Source organism: Manis javanica, chromosome 11 (genome assembly GCF_040802235.1).
Source record: "Manis javanica isolate MJ-LG chromosome 11, MJ_LKY, whole genome shotgun sequence".
In the NCBI taxonomy this organism is placed as follows: Eukaryota; Metazoa; Chordata; class Mammalia; order Pholidota; family Manidae; genus Manis; species Manis javanica.
In genome coordinates this window covers 112,894,799-112,915,999 of record NC_133166.1, presented here as the reverse complement: position 1 = coordinate 112,915,999, position 21,201 = coordinate 112,894,799, and the positions used below count along the sequence as shown (strand labels likewise).

The window sequence follows — 21,201 nt, the reverse complement described above, 5'->3', positions numbered from 1 at the left end:
AAATAGAATTCGTGCTGCATAATCGAATTTACCAAGTATCATAATTCTTCCAAGTGGTAAAGATACCTCAAGACAAATGCTGGGCATAGAAGCCACAGGGCATAAATCTGCAAAGAAGTAAAAAGCTAACCTTTTCAAACAATATGGCTTCTCTCTCACTTACCAACTTTACATTTCCCTGTATGGCCCCGGAAGATGGCTGGTTAGCCAGAGACGGGTAAGATTCCTCAAGGGAGGAACAACCTAAGACAGGCACAGTCGCAGGGGGGCCATCAGGTGAGAAATTGGGGATCAACAGAGGTGAGGCTTAGCACCTCACTCCCCCTGTTTTGAGAGAAATCTTCTGCATCCGTGGATGTTTTAATGCCCTTGTCTAGCTTGGATTAATACTTAGTCTACAGGCACAGACCTGATCGTCTACAATTGCTCTCTTACAGCACTAAACTATGTTTTCTACCTTTATCTTGCATCTACCTACCACTTCAGCATTTTATTAATAATAATAATAATAATAATAATAATAATAATAATAATAAGGGAGAAATGTGGGATTCACATATAAATCAAGTATAAAAATCAAGTGAATATTCATATTTGACCTGATTGTTTATAGTTCATAATACGTGATCAAAACCAAAAGTTTCTGTGACAACTGCCCTTGTACTGTTCACCATGTAAGGAACTTATTCACTATGTAAGAATTTGTACACCATGTAAGAACTTGTTTATTGTGCTTCAGAAGATCCGAGACTGATGAGAATTAGGCTTGGGGTGGATTAATGATTGTGCATTGAGTCCCCTGTACAGAATTTTATTGTTGTTAACTGTTCACAACCATTTGATCAATAAATATGAGAGATGCCCTCTCAAAAAAAAATAAATAAGTAAAAAGAGAAAGAAGATCTCAAAACATTAACCTAATATTCCACCTTAAGAAACCAGAAAAAAAAAAGAGCAAACAAAACCCACAGCAAGCAGAATGAAGAAATTCACAAAGCGTAGACCAAAAATTGGTTCATTGAAAAGATCAACAAAACTGACAGACCTTTAGCTTGAGTGCTCCAGAGAAAAAGAAGACTCAGATTACTAAAATCAGGAATGGAAGAAGGGATTTTACTACTTACAGAAATAAAAAGGATTATACTGGAATATCATGAATAATTATGCCCCAAATTAGATAACTAAGATAAGATAGAGAAATTCCTAGAAAGACACAAAACTGAAACTGACTCAAAAAAGAAGTAAAAAATCTGAATAGACTTAAGACAAGTAAAGAGATTTGTTAGTAATTTAAGTATTTCCCACAAGAACAAACCTGGTTCCCATGGCTTCACTGGTGAACTCTACCAAACACTTAAATAATTAGTCCTAATGCTTTACAAACTCCTTGAAAAAATAGAATAGGAGGGAGCACTTCCCAACCAGATAAAACAGGAAAGAAAACTACAGGCCAGTAACCATTGTAAATGTAGAAGCCAAAACCCTCAAATACTAGCCATCTGAATCCAGCAACATGTAAAAAAAATTATACATTAGGTCCATGTGAGATTAATTCAAGGAATTCAAGATTGGCTTAACACCTGAAAAACAAACCAGTGAAATACACCGTATTACACAATAAATAAAAGCACATAGTCATACCAATAAATGCTGAAGAAAGCAGTTAACAAGAGCCAAGATACTTCTCTGTTAAAAACACTCAGCAAACTAAAGGGAACTTCCTTCCCTTGATGAGGATATCTATGGAGAATCCACACCTACGATCCTGCTTAATGGTGAGAGACTGTATGTTTTCCTCTAAGGAACACAACAAGGATGTTTGCTCTTGCTGCTTCTATTTAATACTGCACTGGAGGCTGTAGCCTGGGCAGTAACAGAAGAAAAAGGAATAAAAGGCATGCAGATTGGAAAGAAAGAAGTAGAATGACATGTGTAGCTGACATTATCTTGTATGTAGAAAATACCAAGAAATGTACTAGAAAACTATTCAAATTATAAATGGTTCCATAAGTCTGCAGCCTGTAAAATCAATATAGAAAAGTCAGTTGTATTTCTATGTACTAATACTAATGGAAACAGTTCCATTTATAATAGCATCAAAAAAAAGGAAATATGTAAGAAAGTTTGAACAAAAGAAGTACAAGGCTTGTACACTTAACTACAAAATATTGTTGAAAGGAAGTAAAAGAATCCTATGCAAATGGAGAGACAGCCCATATACATGGGTTGAAAGACTTAATATTTTTAAGATACAAAGAATTAATGCAGTCCTTACCAAAGACTCCTAGGTGCCTTTTTTGTTGAGACAAGCTGATCCTAAAATTCATACAGAAATGCAAGGGGCTCAGAGTAGTCAAACCAATCTTGAAAAAGTACAAGTTGGAGGATGTACTTCCCTATTCCAAAACTTAATACAACACGACTGAGACAGTGTTCTGGTATCAGGATAGATGTATACATCAGTGGGATAGTATTGAACATGCAGAAATAAAACTTTACATTTTCAGTCCATAGATTTTTTTTATTATTAAAGTACCATTGATATACAATCTTATGATTGTTTCAAATACACAACACAGTGGGTTCACCTTTCACCCATGTTAGCAAGCCCTCACCCCCCAATCCCCCTCCAGTGTGGTCACTGTCCGTCATGTAGTAGATATTATGGAGTCAGTAACTGTCTTTTATGCACTGTACTTTGACCAGTTGATTGTTGACAGGAGTGCCAACGCAGTTTAGAGGGAAAAAGAGTCTTAAAGCATGCTGGGATAACTGGATACCCACATGCAAAATAATGAAATTGGACCTCTGTCTCATACCATACTGAGAAATCAACTCAAAATGGGTCATAAACCTAAATACAACAGCGAATTTACATAGGGGTAAATCTTTGTGACCCTGGGAAATGGCCTCTTAGATATGACAACAAAAGTACAAGTGATTATGGAAAAGATAAATTGGACTTATTAAAATTATAAACTGTGTATTGCAAAATGCTTTTAAGAAGGTGAAAAGACAACCGAAGAAGGAGAGAAAATATTTGAAAATCATGTCTGATAAAGGGCTTGTATCCAGGTTAGATAAAGAACTCAATGCTAAGATAACCCAGTTAAAAGTGGATAAAGTATTTGAATGTACACTTCTCCAAACTAGATACACAAATGTCCAATAAGCACGTTAAAAGCCATCAGACAAATGCAAGTCAAAAACCATTTCACACCCACTAGATGGCTATATTAAAAATGATGGACAGTAACATGGGTGGGCAAAGTTGTGAAGAAATTGGAATCCTCATTCTTTTCTAGAGGTGATATAAAATGGTGTTGCCCTTTGGGAGAACATCCTGTCAGTTCTTCAAAATGTTGAACAGAAATTGTTGTATGACCCAGCAGTTCCTCTGCTAGGTGTCCACCCAAGAGAAGTGAAAGCATAATCACATAAAAACTTGTACATGAATGTTCATAGAACATTATTCATAATAGCCAAAAAGTAGAAACAACCCCAAATCCATCAAGTGGTGACTAGATACCAAAATGTGGTCTCTCCATATAATGCAGTCTTACTCAGCCATGAAAAGGCATGAAGTAGTGATTGATGCCACTACTGAGGTCATAAAGATCCCATTTGTCTGAGGTGGTAGGAGAGGCAAATTTATGGAGGCAGAAAGTGCCCTGGTGTTGTTAGGGGCTGGAGGAGGGTGGGGCTGGTATGACTGCTAATGGGGATGGGGTTTCTTTTTGGGGAGGTGAAAATTTTCTAAAATTGGATTATGTAATGGGTGCACAACTCTGAGTATACTAAAACCCACTGAATTATATTCTTTACATGACAGTTGGGAATTGTATGATTCCGAGTTGTATCTTAATAAAGCTGTTAAAAGTATATATATATATATATATATACACACACACACACACCAGGACCAACAGACAGATGCTTAACCTTATTAATCGGGAATGCCAAGCAAAACCACAGTGAGATACCAACTCACACCGGTCAGAATGGCTGTTACAGAGACAACAGCAGGTGCTGGTGAGGACTTGGAGAATAGGGAGCCTCATGCACTGCTCGTGGGGGTGTAAACTAGGGCAGTTGCTATAGAAGGCAGTGTGGAAGCTCCTCAAAAAATCACAAATAGAAATACCATATGATCCAGTAACTCCACTTGGGTTTTTATCCAAAGAAAATGGGAACACTAATTTGAAAAGATAAATGCTCCCCTGTATTCATTACAGCATTATTTACAGTAGCCAAAATATGGAAGCACTGTAACTGTCCATCAATGGAAGAATGGATAAAGATGAGGTGTAAAAACATGTGATATGTATGTATTACACACATACACACATACACAATGGAAATATTACTCAGTGTAACTCTGGGGAGAGGAAATCCTGGGGTAAAACACCTCTAAAACTGAAATCAGTCAAAGGGAGAAATAAAGTTTAAAACCCATTTATTGCTTACAAACTGCAGTCGGGGCATCTCTTTCCCTCTTTCCTGCTCTGGCAGAAGCAAACAAGAACTCCCCCTAACCTCTCAGGTTCAGATAAGCCCTCAGTAGCCCAGGTAATTACCCATTGATATGGAGATGAACTACTACTACTATCCACCCCTGAGGAACATCTGTTGGTATGCAGGTGCACCAAAGCCAGGTGAGATATTCTGGAAATATTACAGTTTTACCCAGAGGCCACCCCTCCCGAAATCTTGCCTTAAAATCGTTCCCCCTCTTCCGCAATAGTCCCTGGGCAAGAAAACTCTGGAGCATTGTGACCAGACTAATGACATATAATAGCAACAGCAATAAAATCATGACAATCCCAAAGTCTCATGCAGATTAAGTCCAAGCTCATTCATTACAACAGGTAGTAGCTGAAGAGGTAGAGAGTTCAGAGCAATCATCATGTGTCAGCTGCAGCCAGGGGGTGCATCCAGGCCACAAGAACTGTAGAAGAAAATAACCTTAAAGGTGGTAAGATACATGTTTTAATGACACCAGCATAGGCAAATCTTGTCCATCAGGTAGGATACATGCCAGAGAGGGGTCCTGTGATAGGACAGTGGCAGGAATGGGATCTCGTTCTGGTCTAGTACACCAGACTTACACCCCCTCCCTGTGGGAGTTACAGATGGGTCAATATATAGGGCTACTGGAGGTACAGGCACTGGCCATAAAGATAAAACAAAACTTCCCCGTAAGATGCTAGACATTTTGGGTACACCACGATGATCTTTGGGGCCACTTTGCTGTTACTCCAGGAATACCCATGAGGCATGAGGCCAGCTTCCAGGCCTTTCTTTCCCCTAAGGTACCGGAAGGGCCGACCATTGCTGGTCCATGTGTCAAAATGTTCAGGGTCGTGTCCATTTAACAGTGCCTCCAGGGTTTAATGCAGTTCGGGCTGGCAGCAGGATAAAAGTTGCTCTGCTGGCCATATCCTGGCTTCAATAACTCTCCTTTGATTTGCACATACAATTGTATAGGAGAGGCAGCAAGGTGTGTGAGCAGATCCGCAGGGCTCAAGGCTCCTTTATGGGGCTTCCCATTCAAATGCCACAGCACTGTCCATAAGTGAACTGACCAGCCCCATAGACTATTGGTGTCCGACTTCAGGCCAGATTTCAACAAAACCATTGTACTCTATCATGCCTGCCCTGGTAGGGTTATATGGTACATGAAATTTCTACTTTATTCCTAATCGCTGCACCTATCCTTGTAACACATGTCCAGTAAAGGGGGTGTCTTGATCGCTCTCAATCACCTGTGGCCGGCCATGGGCTGCAAAGAGACACTCTAGGCCCATCTTGGTGGTTTGCTGATTTGCATGATGTGCAGGAAAAGTAACCAGTAGTCCAATAGCTGCATCCACACAAGTCATGGCACACTGATATCCTTCTGATAGTCTGCCACCCGACAAGGGGTATCTGCCCACTTACTATTGTCCCATGTTGCTGTGGGACTCTCTGTAAGTCCCTCTTTGAACATACAAGGCACTCCTTCCAGGCTCTGCTGACTTCTTCAAGGGTCAATGGCAAGCCCTGCTAATGGGCTACAGCCCACATTGTCTTTTGCCCTGTGTGCAACAAACATAGGTGTAGCCACTGGGCCACCTCAGAGGCAGGCTTTCCTCCTAGCCAGTGCACCTAGGCCAGTGTGTCCGCTTCATCATTCCCTGGGGAAGCCAAAGGCAAATGGCCAGTCACATGATTTATGGTAACAGTCTTAGTCTGACCAGAGGCCCATAGGTCTTTCAGCAGCTCTTGCCCCCAAAGGGCCAGTGACCAGTCATCCAGTTGGCATGGTACCATGTCAGTAGCCACAGGGTCAAGCCCCGATAGACGGCCCAGCTGTCAGTGCAGACAACTCTAGGGGAGGGCTCCTGGGTGATCACGAGCCATACTGCCTGCACCTCAGCCCACTGGCTGCTCTTCCCCTCTCCATCCCCCATTCATATTGTCTCAGTCTCAGGATGGAAAGCCACAGCCCTCCACCTCGGGGGCTGCCCAGGACTGGAGCCGTCTGTGTATGGGAACATCTTCAGGTACAGGGGCTTTTCCCTCCTATAAGGACTCTCGGCTACCAATGGCTCCAAAGCAACTTCTTTCTGCTTTCCACTGGTACAGGTCACTGGCCCCAATGAGTGCTGGAGTTCTCCACTTAAGGGGCTAGTAGAGAGGGCACCGCACTGCTGTAAATGTGCACCTCATTGGCCAGTGTAGGTTCTGTGCCAGGTCCAGTCTCGCACCCACCCCTTTAGGAGGTACTTAACCCTAGACCAATTCCCCACTAGGGGTTCCAAAATTGAAGCCCTACAGCTGGGGGGATAATAACAGGTCAAGCTGCACCCTCTGCCACTGCATCCACTGGGGCCTCCCCACCATCCACAGGGGGGCTTCTAGGCATCTCCCCATCTCTAGGGGCAGCCCTCCCATAGGTTGTACCCGTTTTGACAGATTTTGGGTTCAGAGATCTTGCTGACTACTGCCAGATGTAATTCTGGGGAGAGGAAATCCCGGGGCAAAATACTTCTAAAACCAGAATCAGTCAAAGGGAGAAATAAGTTTAAAACCTATTTATTGCTTACAAACTGCAGTCCAGGGCCATATCTTTTCTGCTCCAGCAGAAGCAAAAAAGACCTTTCCCTAACCTCTCAGGTTCAGATAAGCCCTCAGTAGCCCAGGTAATTACCCATTGATATGGAGGTTAACTACCGCTATCCACTCCTGAGGAATGCCTGCTGATATGCAGATATGCTAAAGCCAGGAGGGAGATTATGGAAATATTACAATTTGACCCACACTCAGACATGAAAAACAGTGGAATCTTACAACATGGATGGACCTAGAGGGAATTACATATTAAGGAAAACAAGTTAGACAGAGAATGACAAATGCTGTATTATTTCACTTGTATGTGGAATCCAAAAGACAAAACAAACAGACTTACAGACACAGAACAATTTAGTGGTTGCCGGAGGGGAGGGCAGCTAGGAAAATGGGAGAAATAGGGGAAGGGGATTAAAATATACAAACTTCTAGTTAAAAAGTAAGACAAGGGGAAGCACTGTATAGCATAGGGAATATAGTTAACATTGTAAGAACTTTGCATGGCGACAGATGGTAGCTAGGTTTATTGTGATCACTTCATAATACATACAAATGCATATAAATTTCAGGTATGTTGTATACCTGAAACTAATAAAATATTATATGTCAAGTACACGTCAGTTGGAAAAAAAAGAAGAAAAGATATATCTGTTAACATTTGTCAGTCAAATGTGGCTTTATAGAAGTTCTGGGGCATGACAACTTTTAATCTTTAAAATCATTCATTCCCATTGGTTGTTGAGGATCCCTGTTCTAAGTCCCATTCTTCCCATGCTTTTAGTAAAGGGAAAATGCAGAGACCATCCCTGGTGATGATAGCTTCCCATGGCCAGACTTCATCCTGTGTGCTTTTCACTTGTTTTGGATGTGGTCCTTGCCACAGCTCTTTGATGAATGGCACTTCTGTTAGAAGGAGAAGCTGAGGCAGGGAGAGGTTAAGTCGATGGCCTCAGGTCCTGTAGCTCGGAAGACAGGGAGGGTCTCCAGAGTTTGCTCTGCTGATCACTGTGCTGATGACCTTCAGTATATTTTAGCAATAATACCTTCCTTCAAAACAGGCTTTTGTTGGGTCGATTTTGGCTTTTGGTGTACTCAGTGAGGTTATTTTATATGCAGACTAATTTCTTTCATTTTGACCAAAATTTATTGTAAATTTCAGACTTACTACCTTAAGATTTTGGTGGTTTGGTATTTTATAATAACCTGTGATAAGCTCTGTACTCTTTGTTGCTGAACTTGGGCTGTTTCCAGAATACCAAGTGTCAGTTGATTAGTTCAACTTGCAAACAAGAAGCAATCATTAACAAGTGTGTTACTCTGGAAGAATGACCAGGTGCAGACATTTAAAAAACCCAAGAGCTTTTATCAAAGCCTGTCCCCAGAGAGTGCGTTAAATTGCTCCTCACTGGGTGTGAATTATAGCTTGTTTGTGGAGAGTGGTTTTGGGCTCACCTAGGTTACTTGTTAGCCTCCAGAGTTCCTAAGTCCACCGTGGGAATTGCCTGTTAGAAGCTTGGTATCCTTGGTGGCTGATACATGGCTGCATTTTAGATGGAGGCCACACCAGGTGGCAAAGACCAGTTGCACCAGGGCTGGCTTGGCTCTGCAGACGCAGCTAGCATTCTTGCTGACCTTTGCCTTTTTAAAATGGGTTTCCCTGAAGTCAGGAGAAGGCATTAAACCTCCCCTTCCCTGAAGCTAGTTCTTTATCTAAAAAGATAAGGTGGCTGGGCTTGCTGGTGAGGCCCTCTGCCTGGAGAGAGGGGCGGCTTGAGTGAGCACGAACTGGCCTTCACCTGGGAAGCCCTTGCCGGGCCCTGGCGTTCTGGAGGAGGAGGTGACTGGGTAGTGTGTGGTGGAAGAGACCTCTGCCAGGACATTTTGGTAAATTTAGGACATAGTTGTTGACTTGAAATGTTAGTCTGTGTATGGATTACAGTCACCCAAGTCATACCGGATTTTCTTTAAACCTTATCTTAGAAGACATGTTTGAACCAGTGCAGCAGCTTGCTCTGATGAATTCCCCTTGGCATCTCTAAGTTTATCATTTAGGCTGAGTAAAAGCAACAGCTGCCGCCCGGTGAAGGACCAGTGTTTGTGGGCTGTGTGCCAGGCACGGCACTGAGGGCTTGTTCGTGATCATCATGGTGATGTCTCCACTGGGAGCAGAGGCTGTTGAGGCCACAGCCCAGTTAGTGAGCCAGGTGGTCCAACCCAGACCTGAGCCCAGCGAGGCCTCCCTCCTGGGCCCTCCACTGTCTGTGTATCTGGCATGTTGTGTGATTTTTCCCTTATGGCGGGAGTTCCCAGATGGGCAAACCTGCTGCTCCTTGTGGGGTGCCTTGGTCCTCCTGCCCAGCCTTTTCCGTCTGACTGGTTGGCAGCCTGCCCTGTGGGAGATCCACCTCTCTAAGGCCATTTGGGTAGGAAGAGCAGGTGGGGATAGTGACAGGAATTGCCTGGAGATCAGGGTTCACTGTGGCTGAGGTGCAAGGCGACACCTAAGCCTGTAGGAGAGACAAGGGGGCTCCTGAAAGAGGGGAAGCTTCGCTGCTGAGTTGAAAGGGTGGAGTGAAGGCTACTGCAGAGGCAGCAGGTGCCTGAGGACAGGGGTTGTGGGCAGGCCGGGGCTTTGCTGAGTGTCTTTGGGTCCCCCCCCTTAAGGGAGGGGTGGTGGACGGTTTAAGGGATGTGAGGCTGTGGAGGCTCTGGTGCGCTTCCTCATGTTCTTTGCCGTCTGGCAGCTGGGCCTGGAGGTCAGGTGGCACGTAGCAGACCTTGGCCAGATGTGAGGTGATGTCTGTTCTTCCCCACGGGGCCGGTGCTGTCTGGACGATTCTCTTTTTGTGAGGCCAGCCGCTGTGCACGCCCCCTGCCGGTCCCTTTGGGGCTGCGCAGTGGTGATGCTCTCTCCCATTCTGTAATTTCTCCGTCATTGATTAGCTGGAACGCTGTGAGAAGGAGACCCTCCCACCCCCCTCGGGCTCCCTGATGACCTGTGGCAGGGCAGCTGCTGGGCGCTTCCCCTTAATTTACAAGTGTTCCAGGTAATTGGTTCCTCAATACCCTCTGAAGGTGATCAATTTTGGAGTTTTTTTTAAATGTGATTTTGAACTTGTAGGTTTAAACATTTTTGTGAATTTTCACCATTGTACCTTTTACCTTTTTGAAGCTCAGTTTGCCCCCTCTTTGGCTTATGGAGTCTCTTCATTTGGGTGCTGAGTGTCCTGATTTGGCCCTGGCGTCTCTGGCCTTTGCAAGTCCTCAGCGGGCATGGAGTTGGATGCCTTGGCCCAGTCTTAGAGCCAGCAGTGTCTCCAGGAAGCCTGGTTTCTAGTGGTGGGAGATGGGCCTCCTTTCTGGTGTGGGGGCACTCCTGCTGCCATACTGTTAACTGCCCAGGCCTCTTCCGAGGGCAGCTCTCAGAAGTACACATATGTCTTGAACGGAAAATGCCTGGTGAGGTCATTGTGGGCTCCAGCTTAGGTTCAGGACCTCTAGGGTTTCCTGTTGAACCTCTTCACGCCAGGAGTCTCAAGGACACTAGGGATGGTACAGTCACACTGCCTTCCACTCACTCCTGAGCTTCACCCCGCATGGCACCCACCCACAGCATTCTCCAACCCGCCAACGTCAGCATGGTGACTGGGGACGGCAGCCCACGCCCTGCCATGTTACATGATCTAGGCAGTGCCATGACCCACCCCTTGCCCTTCCGTCCTCACTTGGCTGCTTGCTGCTCACCTTGTGGGTTCCTTGCATGGGTGACCCAATACCTCTGGATGCTACCTTGTTCTCTGGAGTGCCAGGAAGGGCCTGTGGTGCATTCGTCACTCTGAATTCTCACACACTGAGAAAGTTTGTGTCTGGTAACCTTCCAGGGTGAATTATGGTCGACATAAAATCCTTGTCTCACATTTCTTTACCTTGCATATCCTAAATATGTTACATCCTTTTCTTCTGGTGTAAAGCGTCTGAGGAAATGTGTCTGCATCTGGTTTTCTTGTATAAGCTGCTTGTACTTTTTTCCTACACATTCAAAGGATTTTTTTCTTTTTCTTTAAAGTCCAGTAACCTTAGTAGAATATGTGTTGGTGTGTATTATTTGGGGTTGATATTCCCAGGTATGTGTTGTGGATTTTTTGTGGTTTTAAATCTTTTTTATTTACTCTGTTTAATTTCAGGGAAGCTTTTGTAAATGACGCATTTTAGCCTGTTCCACTGCTCAGTCGGCTTTCTTGCTCTGGGACACCTGTTGTCCCCATGCTGCACCTCTGTCCATTTGCAGTGTTGGTTACTTTCTCTTGAATCCTGTATCTCTTTCTTCATTTCTTTTTTATTTAAACAACTTTCTTTTCATCTTTTATTTCTCTCAAGACCTCTGTCATGTTTGTTCTTGTATTCGTTCTGATTTATTCTCCATCTCTGAAATGACTTTATTTCTAATTTCCCTGATTTCTGTTACCTAATGTCTGGCTTTTTCTAACAGATTTTTAAATGGTTTTGGGTTATTTGGTATTGGGAGGCTCCAGTTTTGGTCCTTTCTGTCCCCTTGTTCTTTGTTCTTATAGCCTCTTTGTATCGAATCTGACCTCAGTACTTTCCTGTTGCTTATTTTTACGTGAAATTAGTTTTCTGAGCTGTTGGAGAAGGCAGGGCCCAGGGGACTTTCTGTCACACTGTGCACCTCCGTTGTCTCCACCTGGTGGTCGGGAGGTTCACTGACCCCTCAGCCTGCTTCTGCAGACCCTCCCTGCTCCTTGAGGCAGTGTTCCTTTCCTGCTCAGCAGGAGTCCTGGGGGCCAGGCTGCCCCAGCCCCTGGTCCTCACACTCGGTGCTCCGAGGTCACCTGGGTCTGCTTAGGGCTCTGATGGCCACAGGTCTCTGCCTTTTCTCTCACAGACTATTGTCACGAAGTCTGGGGGCTTTTGTGGTTTTCCTTTCGAGAGAACTGTGCTTGTGCCGTGAATCAGCTGCCCTTAGGTTCCAGCCTCACATGCCTGCCTTGTCACTGTGTGCATTTGCCTCTCTCCGGAGAACCCTGGTTAAAAGTGTGTGTATGCGTCTTGTGAACTGATCACTTAAGAAAAGCTTTCAATGAAAAGTCCTAGGTTCTTGTCCCAGGCCTGGGATTGCCCATAAAGGAGGTCGGCTTTAACCTTTTGATTCCATTCCATTTCTCTGTGGTTTCCCCTGTAACTCTGAATTATGTGCTTCTAGTTGTATTTTGTGATTTACCAATCTTGGGTGATATCTATCAATTTCCTTTATCAAAATCGATAGTTCATTTAACTTACTTCCTCTTTCCACTGCCCCAGCTCATTGTATTATTTCTGCTATGCTCTGACCCCTTTGAGTCTCTGTACAAAGTAAGTTTCTGCCACTCAGAGGGTCTGTTTTTTTCCCTAGGGTTTGGGTAGGCAGACTAGGGTGCACACACCAGAGAGAGAAGCACAGACCCACAGATTTCTGTACGGCTGTGGGATGCGCACACAGGCCCTCCTGGGCGTGGTGTTTCTTCCCCACTCACTGTGTGAAGCTGGCTGTGGTCTTCATGGACATGTGGCAGAAGAATCCCAAGATATGATTTCAGCCAGGTCCAGAAAGCCTACTTCAGCAAAGGTGTTACTTTTTAAGAACAGTTTAAGGTAAAGTTGTGGTCTTTGACCTGCCACTCCAGGTCCTGAGGGCCACTGCTCTCCACCACACCCCCTTGATGCCTCAGGGGGCCTTCAGCTGCTCCGCAGTCCTACAGGGAGGAGGTCAGGGCTGGGAAGAGTGTGGCTGGTGGAGTGGCCAGGTGTGGCAAGCCTTGTCAGCCTGTGCTCCTCTACCTTTGGCCCCAGAGCCACCGAACTGTGCCTGTTTGGCGAAGATCTCCAGCATCCGCCCTCCCGTGGCTGCCTCAGCAGCTCCCTGAGGTAGGAGGTGTGCCAGGTGAGGGAGCCTCCCAGGCGGCTCCAGGCTCACAGCAGGCCTCCGTGCACTCAGCCGACCTTGAGCCTATTAACAAATTAATGGTGAGAGATAAATGATGTGGGAGTGTCCCTGAGAGAGGAGGTCACCCAGCTGGAGGAGGCAAGATAAGTTCCTAGAGGGGAGGCGTTTTCTGGAGGCGGGTGCTGGCGAGGATCGGGTGGGGTGGTCGTGGAAGCCTTTCTGCCTAGGTTCTGGAAATGAAGCACTAAAGCAGGGATGGCCTGGGGAGGGCCTTCATAGTAAACGTCATTCCTGCTTTCAAAGTGACAGAAGTTGGCAGACTCATTTTCACGTACAATTACCCTTACCCTGTGTGATGAATACTTTCTTCTATTTTACCATGTTTCTTAAGATGTTAGCACTAGAAAATCCCTTGTGCTTATTAGACCTCAGTTACCACACCTGGTCAAGGTGGAATAAAACTGCATGTGGTCCAACCTCTACTCCACATCTGACTTCCCCCATACAGGCAGATGTTAGCTGAATTAAGGCCAGTTTAGCAATAGGCATAGGATGTAGTGAAAGTTTTACTTTCATATATATATATATATAATATACCTTCTGTCCCTTTTTTATGTAATGGAGAATTCCCAAACATAAATTGAGTATTTATTTTAAAAGTGTACATAATCAGGTTCTGTAGTTTGGTGAATTTCATATGGAAAACAAATGGAGAACTATAGTAGTTAAAATTTTGTCCTTAGTGATTTTGGACTGTCCTATATGGCAGGCATTTCAAGTCAATTTTAGGAGGAAACTGTCAGCTGATAGTGATTTAAAAAATTTTTTTTGTTAAGGTATTATTGATATACACTCTTATGAAGGTTTCACATGAAAAAGCAATGTTGTTACTACATTTACCCATATTATCAAGTCCCCCCCATACCCCAATGCAGTCACTGCCCATCAGTGTAGTAAGATGCCACAGATCCACTATGTGCCTTCTCTGCGCTACACTGCTCTCCCCATGATCCCCCACACCATGTGTACTAAACATAGTACCCCTCAATCCCCTTCTCCCTTCCTCCCCACCGATCCTCCCACACTCCTCCCCTTTGGTAACCACTAGTTCCTTCTTGGAGTCTCTGAGTCTGCTGCTATTTTGTTCCTTCAGTTTTGCTTTGTTGATATACCCCACAAATGAGGGAAATCATTTGGCACTTGTCTTTCTCTGCCTGGCTTGTTTCACTGAGCATAATGTCCTCCAGCTCCATCCATGTTGTTGCAAATGGTAGGATTTGTTTCTTTTTAACGGCTGAATAGTATTCCATTGTGTGTATGTAGCACATCTTCTTTATCCATTCATCTCCTGATGGACACTTAGGTTGTTTCCATATCTTGGCTATTGTAAAAAGTGCTGCGATAAATATAGGGGTGCATATGTCTTTTTGAATCTGAGAAGTTGTATTCTTTGGGTATATTCCAAGGAGTGGGATTCCCGGGTCAAATGGTATTTCTATTTTTAGTTTTTTGAGGAACCTCCATATTGCTTTCCACAATGGTTGAACTAGCTTACATTCCCACCAGCAGTGTAGGAGGGTTCCCCTTTCTCCGCATTCTTGCCAGCATTTGTTGTTCTTAGTGTTTTCGATGCTGGCCATCCTTACTGGTGTGAGGTGATATCTCATTGTGGTTTTAATTTGCATTTCTCTGATGATTAGTGATGTGAAGCATCTTTTCATGTGTCTGTTGGCCATCTGAATTTCTTCTTTGGAGAACTGTCTCTTCATATCTTCTGCCCATTTGTTAATCGGGTTATTTGCTTTTTGGGTATTGAGGCGTGTGAGTTCTTTATTTTTGGATGTTAACCCCTTGTCGGATATGTCATTTACAAAGATATTCTCCCATACTGTAGGATTCCTTTTTGTTCTGTTGATGGTGTCCTTTGCTGTACAGAAACTTTTTAGTTTGATGTAGTCCCATGAGTTCATTTTTGCTTTTGTTTCCCTTGCTCGAAATATGTTCAGGAAGAAGTTGCTCCTGCTTATATTCAAGAGATGTTTGCCTGTGTTGTCTTCTAAGAGTTTTATGGTTTCATGACTTATATTCAGGTCTTTGATCCATTTCGAGTTTACTTTTATGTATGGGGTTAAACAATCCAGTTTCATTTTCTTGCATGTAGCTGTCCAGTTTTGCCAACACCAGCTGTTGAAGAGGTTGTCATTTCCCCATTGTTTGTCCATGGCTCCTTTATCATATATTAATTGACCATATATGGTTGGGTTTATATCAGGGCTCTCTAGTCTGTTCCACTGGTCTATGGTCTGTTCTTGCACCAGTACCAAATTGTCTTGATTACTATGGCTTTGTAGTAGAGCTTGAAGTTGGGGAGCATAATCCCCCCTGCTTTATTCTTCCTTCTCAGGATTACTTTGGCTATTTGGGGGGGTCTTTTGTGGTTCCATATGAATTTTAGAATGATTTTCTCTATTTCATTGAAGAATGCTGTTGGTATTTTGATAGGAATTGCACTGAATCAGTGAATTGTTTTAGGCAGTAAGGTCATTTTGACAATATTAATTCTTCCTATCCATGAGCATGGGATATGTTTCCATTTATTAGTGTCTTCTTTAATTTCTCTCATGAGTGTCTTGTAGTTTTCAGGATATAGGTCTTTCACTTCCTTGGTTAGGTTTATTTCTAGGTATTTTATTTTTTTTGGTGCAGCTGTGAATGGAATTGTTTTCCTGATTTGTCTCTCTGCTAGTTCATTGTTAGTGTATAGGAATGCCACAGATTTCTGCTTATTAATTTTGTATCCTGCAACTTTGCTGAATTCAGATATTAGAGCTAGTAGTTTTGGAGTGGATTCTTAGGGTTTTTTATGTACAGTATCATGTCATCTGCAAAGAGGGACCGTTTGACTTCTTCCTTACCAATCTGGATGCCTTGTATTTCTTTGTGTTGTCTGATTGCCATGGGTAGGACCTCCAGTACTATGTTGAATGAAAGTGGGGAGAGTAGACATCCGTGTCTTGTTCCCTATCTTAGAGGAAAAGCTTTCAGCTTCTCACTGTTGAGTATGATGTTGGCTGTGGGTTTGTCATATATGGCCTTTATTATGTTGAGGTACTTGGCCTCTATACCCATTTTGTTGAGAGTTTTTATCATGAATGGATGTTGAATTTTTCGGCATCTATGGAAATGATCATGTGGTTTTTGTCCTTTTTGTTGATGTGGTGGGTGATGTTGATGGATTTTCGAATGTTGTACCATCCTTGGATTCCTGGAATAAATCCTACTTGATCATGATGGATGATCTTTTTGATGTATTTTTGAATTCGGTTTGCCAATATTTTGTTGAGTATTTTTGCATCTATGTTTACCAGGGATATTGGTCTGTAATTTTTTGTGATGTCTTTGCCTGGTTTTGGTATTAGAGTGATGCTGGCCTCATACAATAAGTTTGGAAGTATTCCCTCCTCTTCTACTCTTTGGAAAAGTTTCAGGAGGATGGTTATTAGTTCTTCACTAAATGTTTGATAAAATTCAGCGGTGAAGCCATCTGGTCCAGGAGTTTTGTTCTTAGGTAGGTTTTTGATTACCAGTTCAATTTCATTGCTGGTAATTGGTGTGTTCAGATTTTCTGTTTCTTTCTGGGTCAGTCTTGGAAAGTTGTATTTTTCTAGAAAGTTGTCCATTTCTTCTAGGTTATCCAGTTTGTTAGCATATAGATTTTCATAGTATTCTCTAATAATTCTTTGTATTTCTGTGGTGTCCATAGTGATTTTTCCTTTCTTATTTCTGATTCTGTTTATGTGAGTAGACTCTCTTTTTTTCTTGATAAGTCTGGCTAGGGGTTTATCTATTTTGTTTCTTTTCTTGAAGAACCAGCTCTTGCTCTCATTGATTCTATTTCATTCTTCTTGATTTTACTTATTTCTGCTCTTATCTTTATTATGTCCCTCCTTCTACTGACTTTGGGCCTCATTTGTTCTTTTTCTGGTTTTGTTAATTATGAGTTTAAACTGCTCATATGGGATTGTTCTTCTTTCCTGAGGTAGGCCTGTATTGCAATATACTTTCCTCTTAGCACGGCCTTCACTGCATCCCACAGATTTTGCGGTGTTGAGTTATTGTTGTCATTTGTCTTCAAATAGTGCTTGATCTCTGTTTTGGTCATTGATCCATTGGTTATTTAGGAGCATGTTGTGAAGCCTCTGTGTGTTTGTGGGATTTTTAATTTTCTTTGCCTAATTTTCTTTTCTTTATATGCCTAGTTTTCATTTTCTTTATACTTAGTTTCATACCTTTGTGGTCTGAGAAACTGGTTGGTACAATTTCAATCTTTTTGAATTTACTGAGGCTGATTTTAACGGCCTAGTATATGATCTATTCTTGAAAATGTTCCACGTGCACTAGAAGAATATGTGTTCTGCTGCTTTTGGGTGTAGAGTTCTGTAGATGTCTGTTAGGTCCACCTGTTCTAATGTGTTGTTCAGTGCCTCTGTGTCCTTTCTTATTTTCTATCTGGTTGATCTGTCCTTCAAAGTGAGTGGAGTGAATACATTTCCTTCTATTTCCCCTTTTAATTCTGTTAGTATTTGTTTCACATATGTAGGTGCTCTTGTATTGGGTTAATAGGTATTTATAATGGTTATATCTTCTTGTTGGACTGACCTTTTTTTTTTTTTGGTATCATTAATCTGCAGTTACACGAGGATCATTATGTTTACTAGACTCCCCCCATCACCAAGTCCCCCTGACATACCCGATTATAGTCGCTGTCCATCAGCATAGTATAATGCTGTAGAATCACTACTTGTCTTCTCTGTGTTGTACAGTCCCCTTTCTCCCCCCACATCCCTTACCCCTCCCTTCCCACCCATCCTCCCCAGTCCCTTTCCCTTTGGTAACTGTTATGGGCTGACCCTTTTATCATTATGTAATGTCCTTCTTTGTCTCTTGTGACTTTCTTTGTTTTGAAGTCTATTTTGTCTGATACAAGTACTGCAACTCCTGCATTTTTCTCCCTATTAGTTGCATGAAATATCTTTTTCCATCCCTTCACTTTTAGTCTGTGTATGTGTTTGGGTTTGAGGTGAGTCTCTTGTAAGCAGCATATAGATGGGTCTTCCCTTTTTATTCATTCAGTGACTCTACGTCTTTTGATTGTTGCATTCAGTCCATTTACATTAAGGGGATTATCAGTAGGTATGTACTTAATGCCATTGCAGGCTTTAGATTCATGGTTACCAAAGGTTCAAGGTTAACTTCTTTACTATCAAAGAGTCTAACTTAACTCGATTAATATGCTATTGCAAACACAATCTAAGGGTTCTTTTCTTTTTCTCCTTTTTCTTCCTCCTCCATTCTTTATATATTAGATATCATATTCTGTACTCTTTGTCTATCCCTTGATTGGCTTTGGGGATAGTTAATTTAATTTTGTATTTGCTTAGTATTTAGCTGTTCTACTTTCTTTACTGTGGTTTTATTACCTCTGGTGACAGCTATTAAACCTTAGGAGCACTTCCATCTATAGCAGTCCCTCCAAAATACACTGTAGAGATGGTTTTTGGGAGGTAAATTCTCTCAGCTTTTGCGTTTCTGGAAATTATTTAATCCCTCCAAATTTTAATGATAACTTGCTGGATAAAGTAATCTTGGTTTGAGGCCCTTCTGCCTCATTGCATTAAATACATCATGCCACTCCCTTCTAGCCTGTGAGGTTTCTGCTGAGAAGTCTGATGATAGCCTGATGGGTTTTCCTTTGTATGTGATCTTATTTCTCTCTCTGGCTGCTTTTAATAGTTTGTCCTTATCCTTTATCTTTGCTATTTTAATTACTATATGTCTTGGTGTTGTCCTTCTTGGGTCCCTTGTGTTGGCAGATCTGTGGATCTCCATGGCCTGAGAGACTATCTCCTTCCCCAGATTGGGGAAGTTTTCAGCAATTACCTCCTCAAAGACACTTTCTATCCCTTTTTCTCTCTTCTTCTTCTGGTACCCCTATAATGCAAATATTGTTCCGTTTGGATTGGTCACACTGTTCTCTCAATATTCTTTCATTCTTAGAGATCCTTTTTTCTCCCTGTGCCTCAGCTTCTTTGTATTCTTCTACTCCAGTTTCTATTTCATTTATCATCTCCCCCACCATATCTAATCTGCTTTTAATACCCTCCATTGTGCTCTTCAATGATTGGATCTCTGACTGGAATTCATTCCTGATTTCTTGAATATCTTTCTGTACCTTCATGAGCATGTTAATGATTTTTATTTTGAACTCTCTTTCAGGAAGATTCATGAGGTTGATGTGATTTAAATCTTTTCAGGAGTTGTATTAATAGTTTTACTTTGAACCAGGTTCCTTTGGTGTTTCATATTTGTATATGGCGCCCTCTAGTGTCCAGAAGGTCTACTCTCTGGAGCTGCTCAGCCCTTGAAGTAATGTTGGGGGTCGCAGGGGAGTGGTATTGGTGCCTGGGGAGGAAAGAACTGTTTCCTGCTTCTTGGCTGCTGTGCCTGTCTGCATTGCCTGAACCAGTGGGCTGTGCACACAGGTATAAGCCTCTATGCTTTGTGTTTGTAGTTGCTGTAGACAAATCTTCCCTCTGGCTGGCCTAACACCAGGGTAGGGTTTGTCGGTTTGTTAACCAGGTGGGGCTGGTCGGGAGAAAGGCTCAGAGGCTGTGTATCACAGAGGGGGTCCTTGGAGCTGTGTAGCCAGCCAGGGAGCTGTAGCACCTGAAGATCGTGAAAGCTCCCAACCTACTGGGCAGAGTGCACCTGGACGATTTTGTCTACCTGTCCTTTCTCCTGAGCAGTAAGCTCTGTGCAATCCTTGCCCCTTTAGCAGCCCTCTTGCTAAGGGCTTCCTTGTTAGGAAGTCTCTCAGACTGCCCGCCTTTCTTTTGTCCCAGAGCAGCCGGATATGGATCCCTGCTTTCCACAAGTGGCTGGAATCTCAGTCTCTCCAGGAATTCTGCCTGTCTTAGCTTTCCACCCCTCTAATCATGAGTGTACCATGCAAGCACCATGAAATGCAGGTTTGTGCTCCCAGAGCAGATTTCCAGAGTTAGGTATTCAGCAGTCCCAGGTCTCCACTCCCTCCCTGCTCCATTTTTCTTCCTTCTGCCGGTGAGCTGGGGTCAGGGAAGGGCTTGGGTCCCGTTGGGCGTCAGCTTTGGTATGTTACCCTGTTCTGTGAGGTCTGCTCTTTTCTCCAGGTGTATGCAGTCTGGTGTGGTCCTCTTTCCTGTTGCTCTTTCAGGATTAGTTGTATTAATTATATTTTTGTATTATATGCAGTTTTAGGAGGAAGCCTCTGTTTCACTTCTCACCCGCCATCTTTAATCCTCTTTCTCAGCTGATAGTGATTTATTGAGGGAAACATTTGGCATGTGTTGGAGTGCTTTGCGTTACAGAACCTAGGCAGAAAGGTGGTGTTAGAAATGGTGCCGCAGATCATCTGCCTTTGTAGAGTGGCTGCCACCACCCATGTGTCTTGACCTGGGAAGGCCAAGCTGGGGGGTGTCAAGGCCCCTGGCTTCTGCCTCAGCTGTTTTGAGTGGCTTAGTTGGAGACACATTGCTTCTTCCCTTGGGCTCCTTAAAGGGACAATTCTGCCTTTAATTCTGATGTTACCTGTCTTGTTGGGGAATGGGTATTTGTTTGGAAATTATTTCAAGTAAGAATGTATTTGTGTTCTTTTTTAGGCAAAAGTAAAGAAGCAGAAATAAAGAGAATAAACAAAGAGCTGGCAAACATTAGATCAAAATTTAAAGGTAAGTGCATTTAACCTTTGTCTTGAAATGCTCTGTGGTCAATTTTATGTGGGGTGGCTCTCTGGCTGCTTTCAGTACTCTCTCCTTATTCTTAATCTTTGCCATTTTAATTATTATATGTCTTAGTGTTGTCTTCCTCGGGTTCCTTTTATTAGGGGATCTCTGTACTTCTATGACCTGAGTGTCTGTTTCCTTTCCCAGATTCGGGAAGTTTTCAACAATTATTTATTTTCTCAAAGGGACTTCCTACCCCTTTGTGTCTCTCTTCTCCTTCTGGTACCCCTATTATGTAAATATTGTTTCTTTTGGATAGGTCACACAGCTCTCTTAACATTCTTTCATTTGTAGAGATTTTTTTTCTCTGTGTTCCTCAGCTTCACCGTG

The 21,201-nt window shown here is 43.0% G+C and overlaps 1 protein-coding gene across 6 annotated transcripts in view; it reads left to right on the top strand.

The window, feature by feature from the left end:
- Positions 1 to 21,201, top strand: part of AP2A2 (adaptor related protein complex 2 subunit alpha 2) — a 109,402-nt gene that overhangs the window by 42,799 nt on the left and 45,402 nt on the right. For all 6 annotated transcript variants that reach the window (XM_073217371.1, XM_073217370.1, XM_073217372.1 and 3 more), the window contains exon 2: positions 20,749 to 20,817. In XM_073217371.1, coding sequence (XP_073073472.1) covers positions 20,749 to 20,817 — 69 coding nt within the window. The remainder of the gene's footprint in view (positions 1 to 20,748; positions 20,818 to 21,201) is intronic.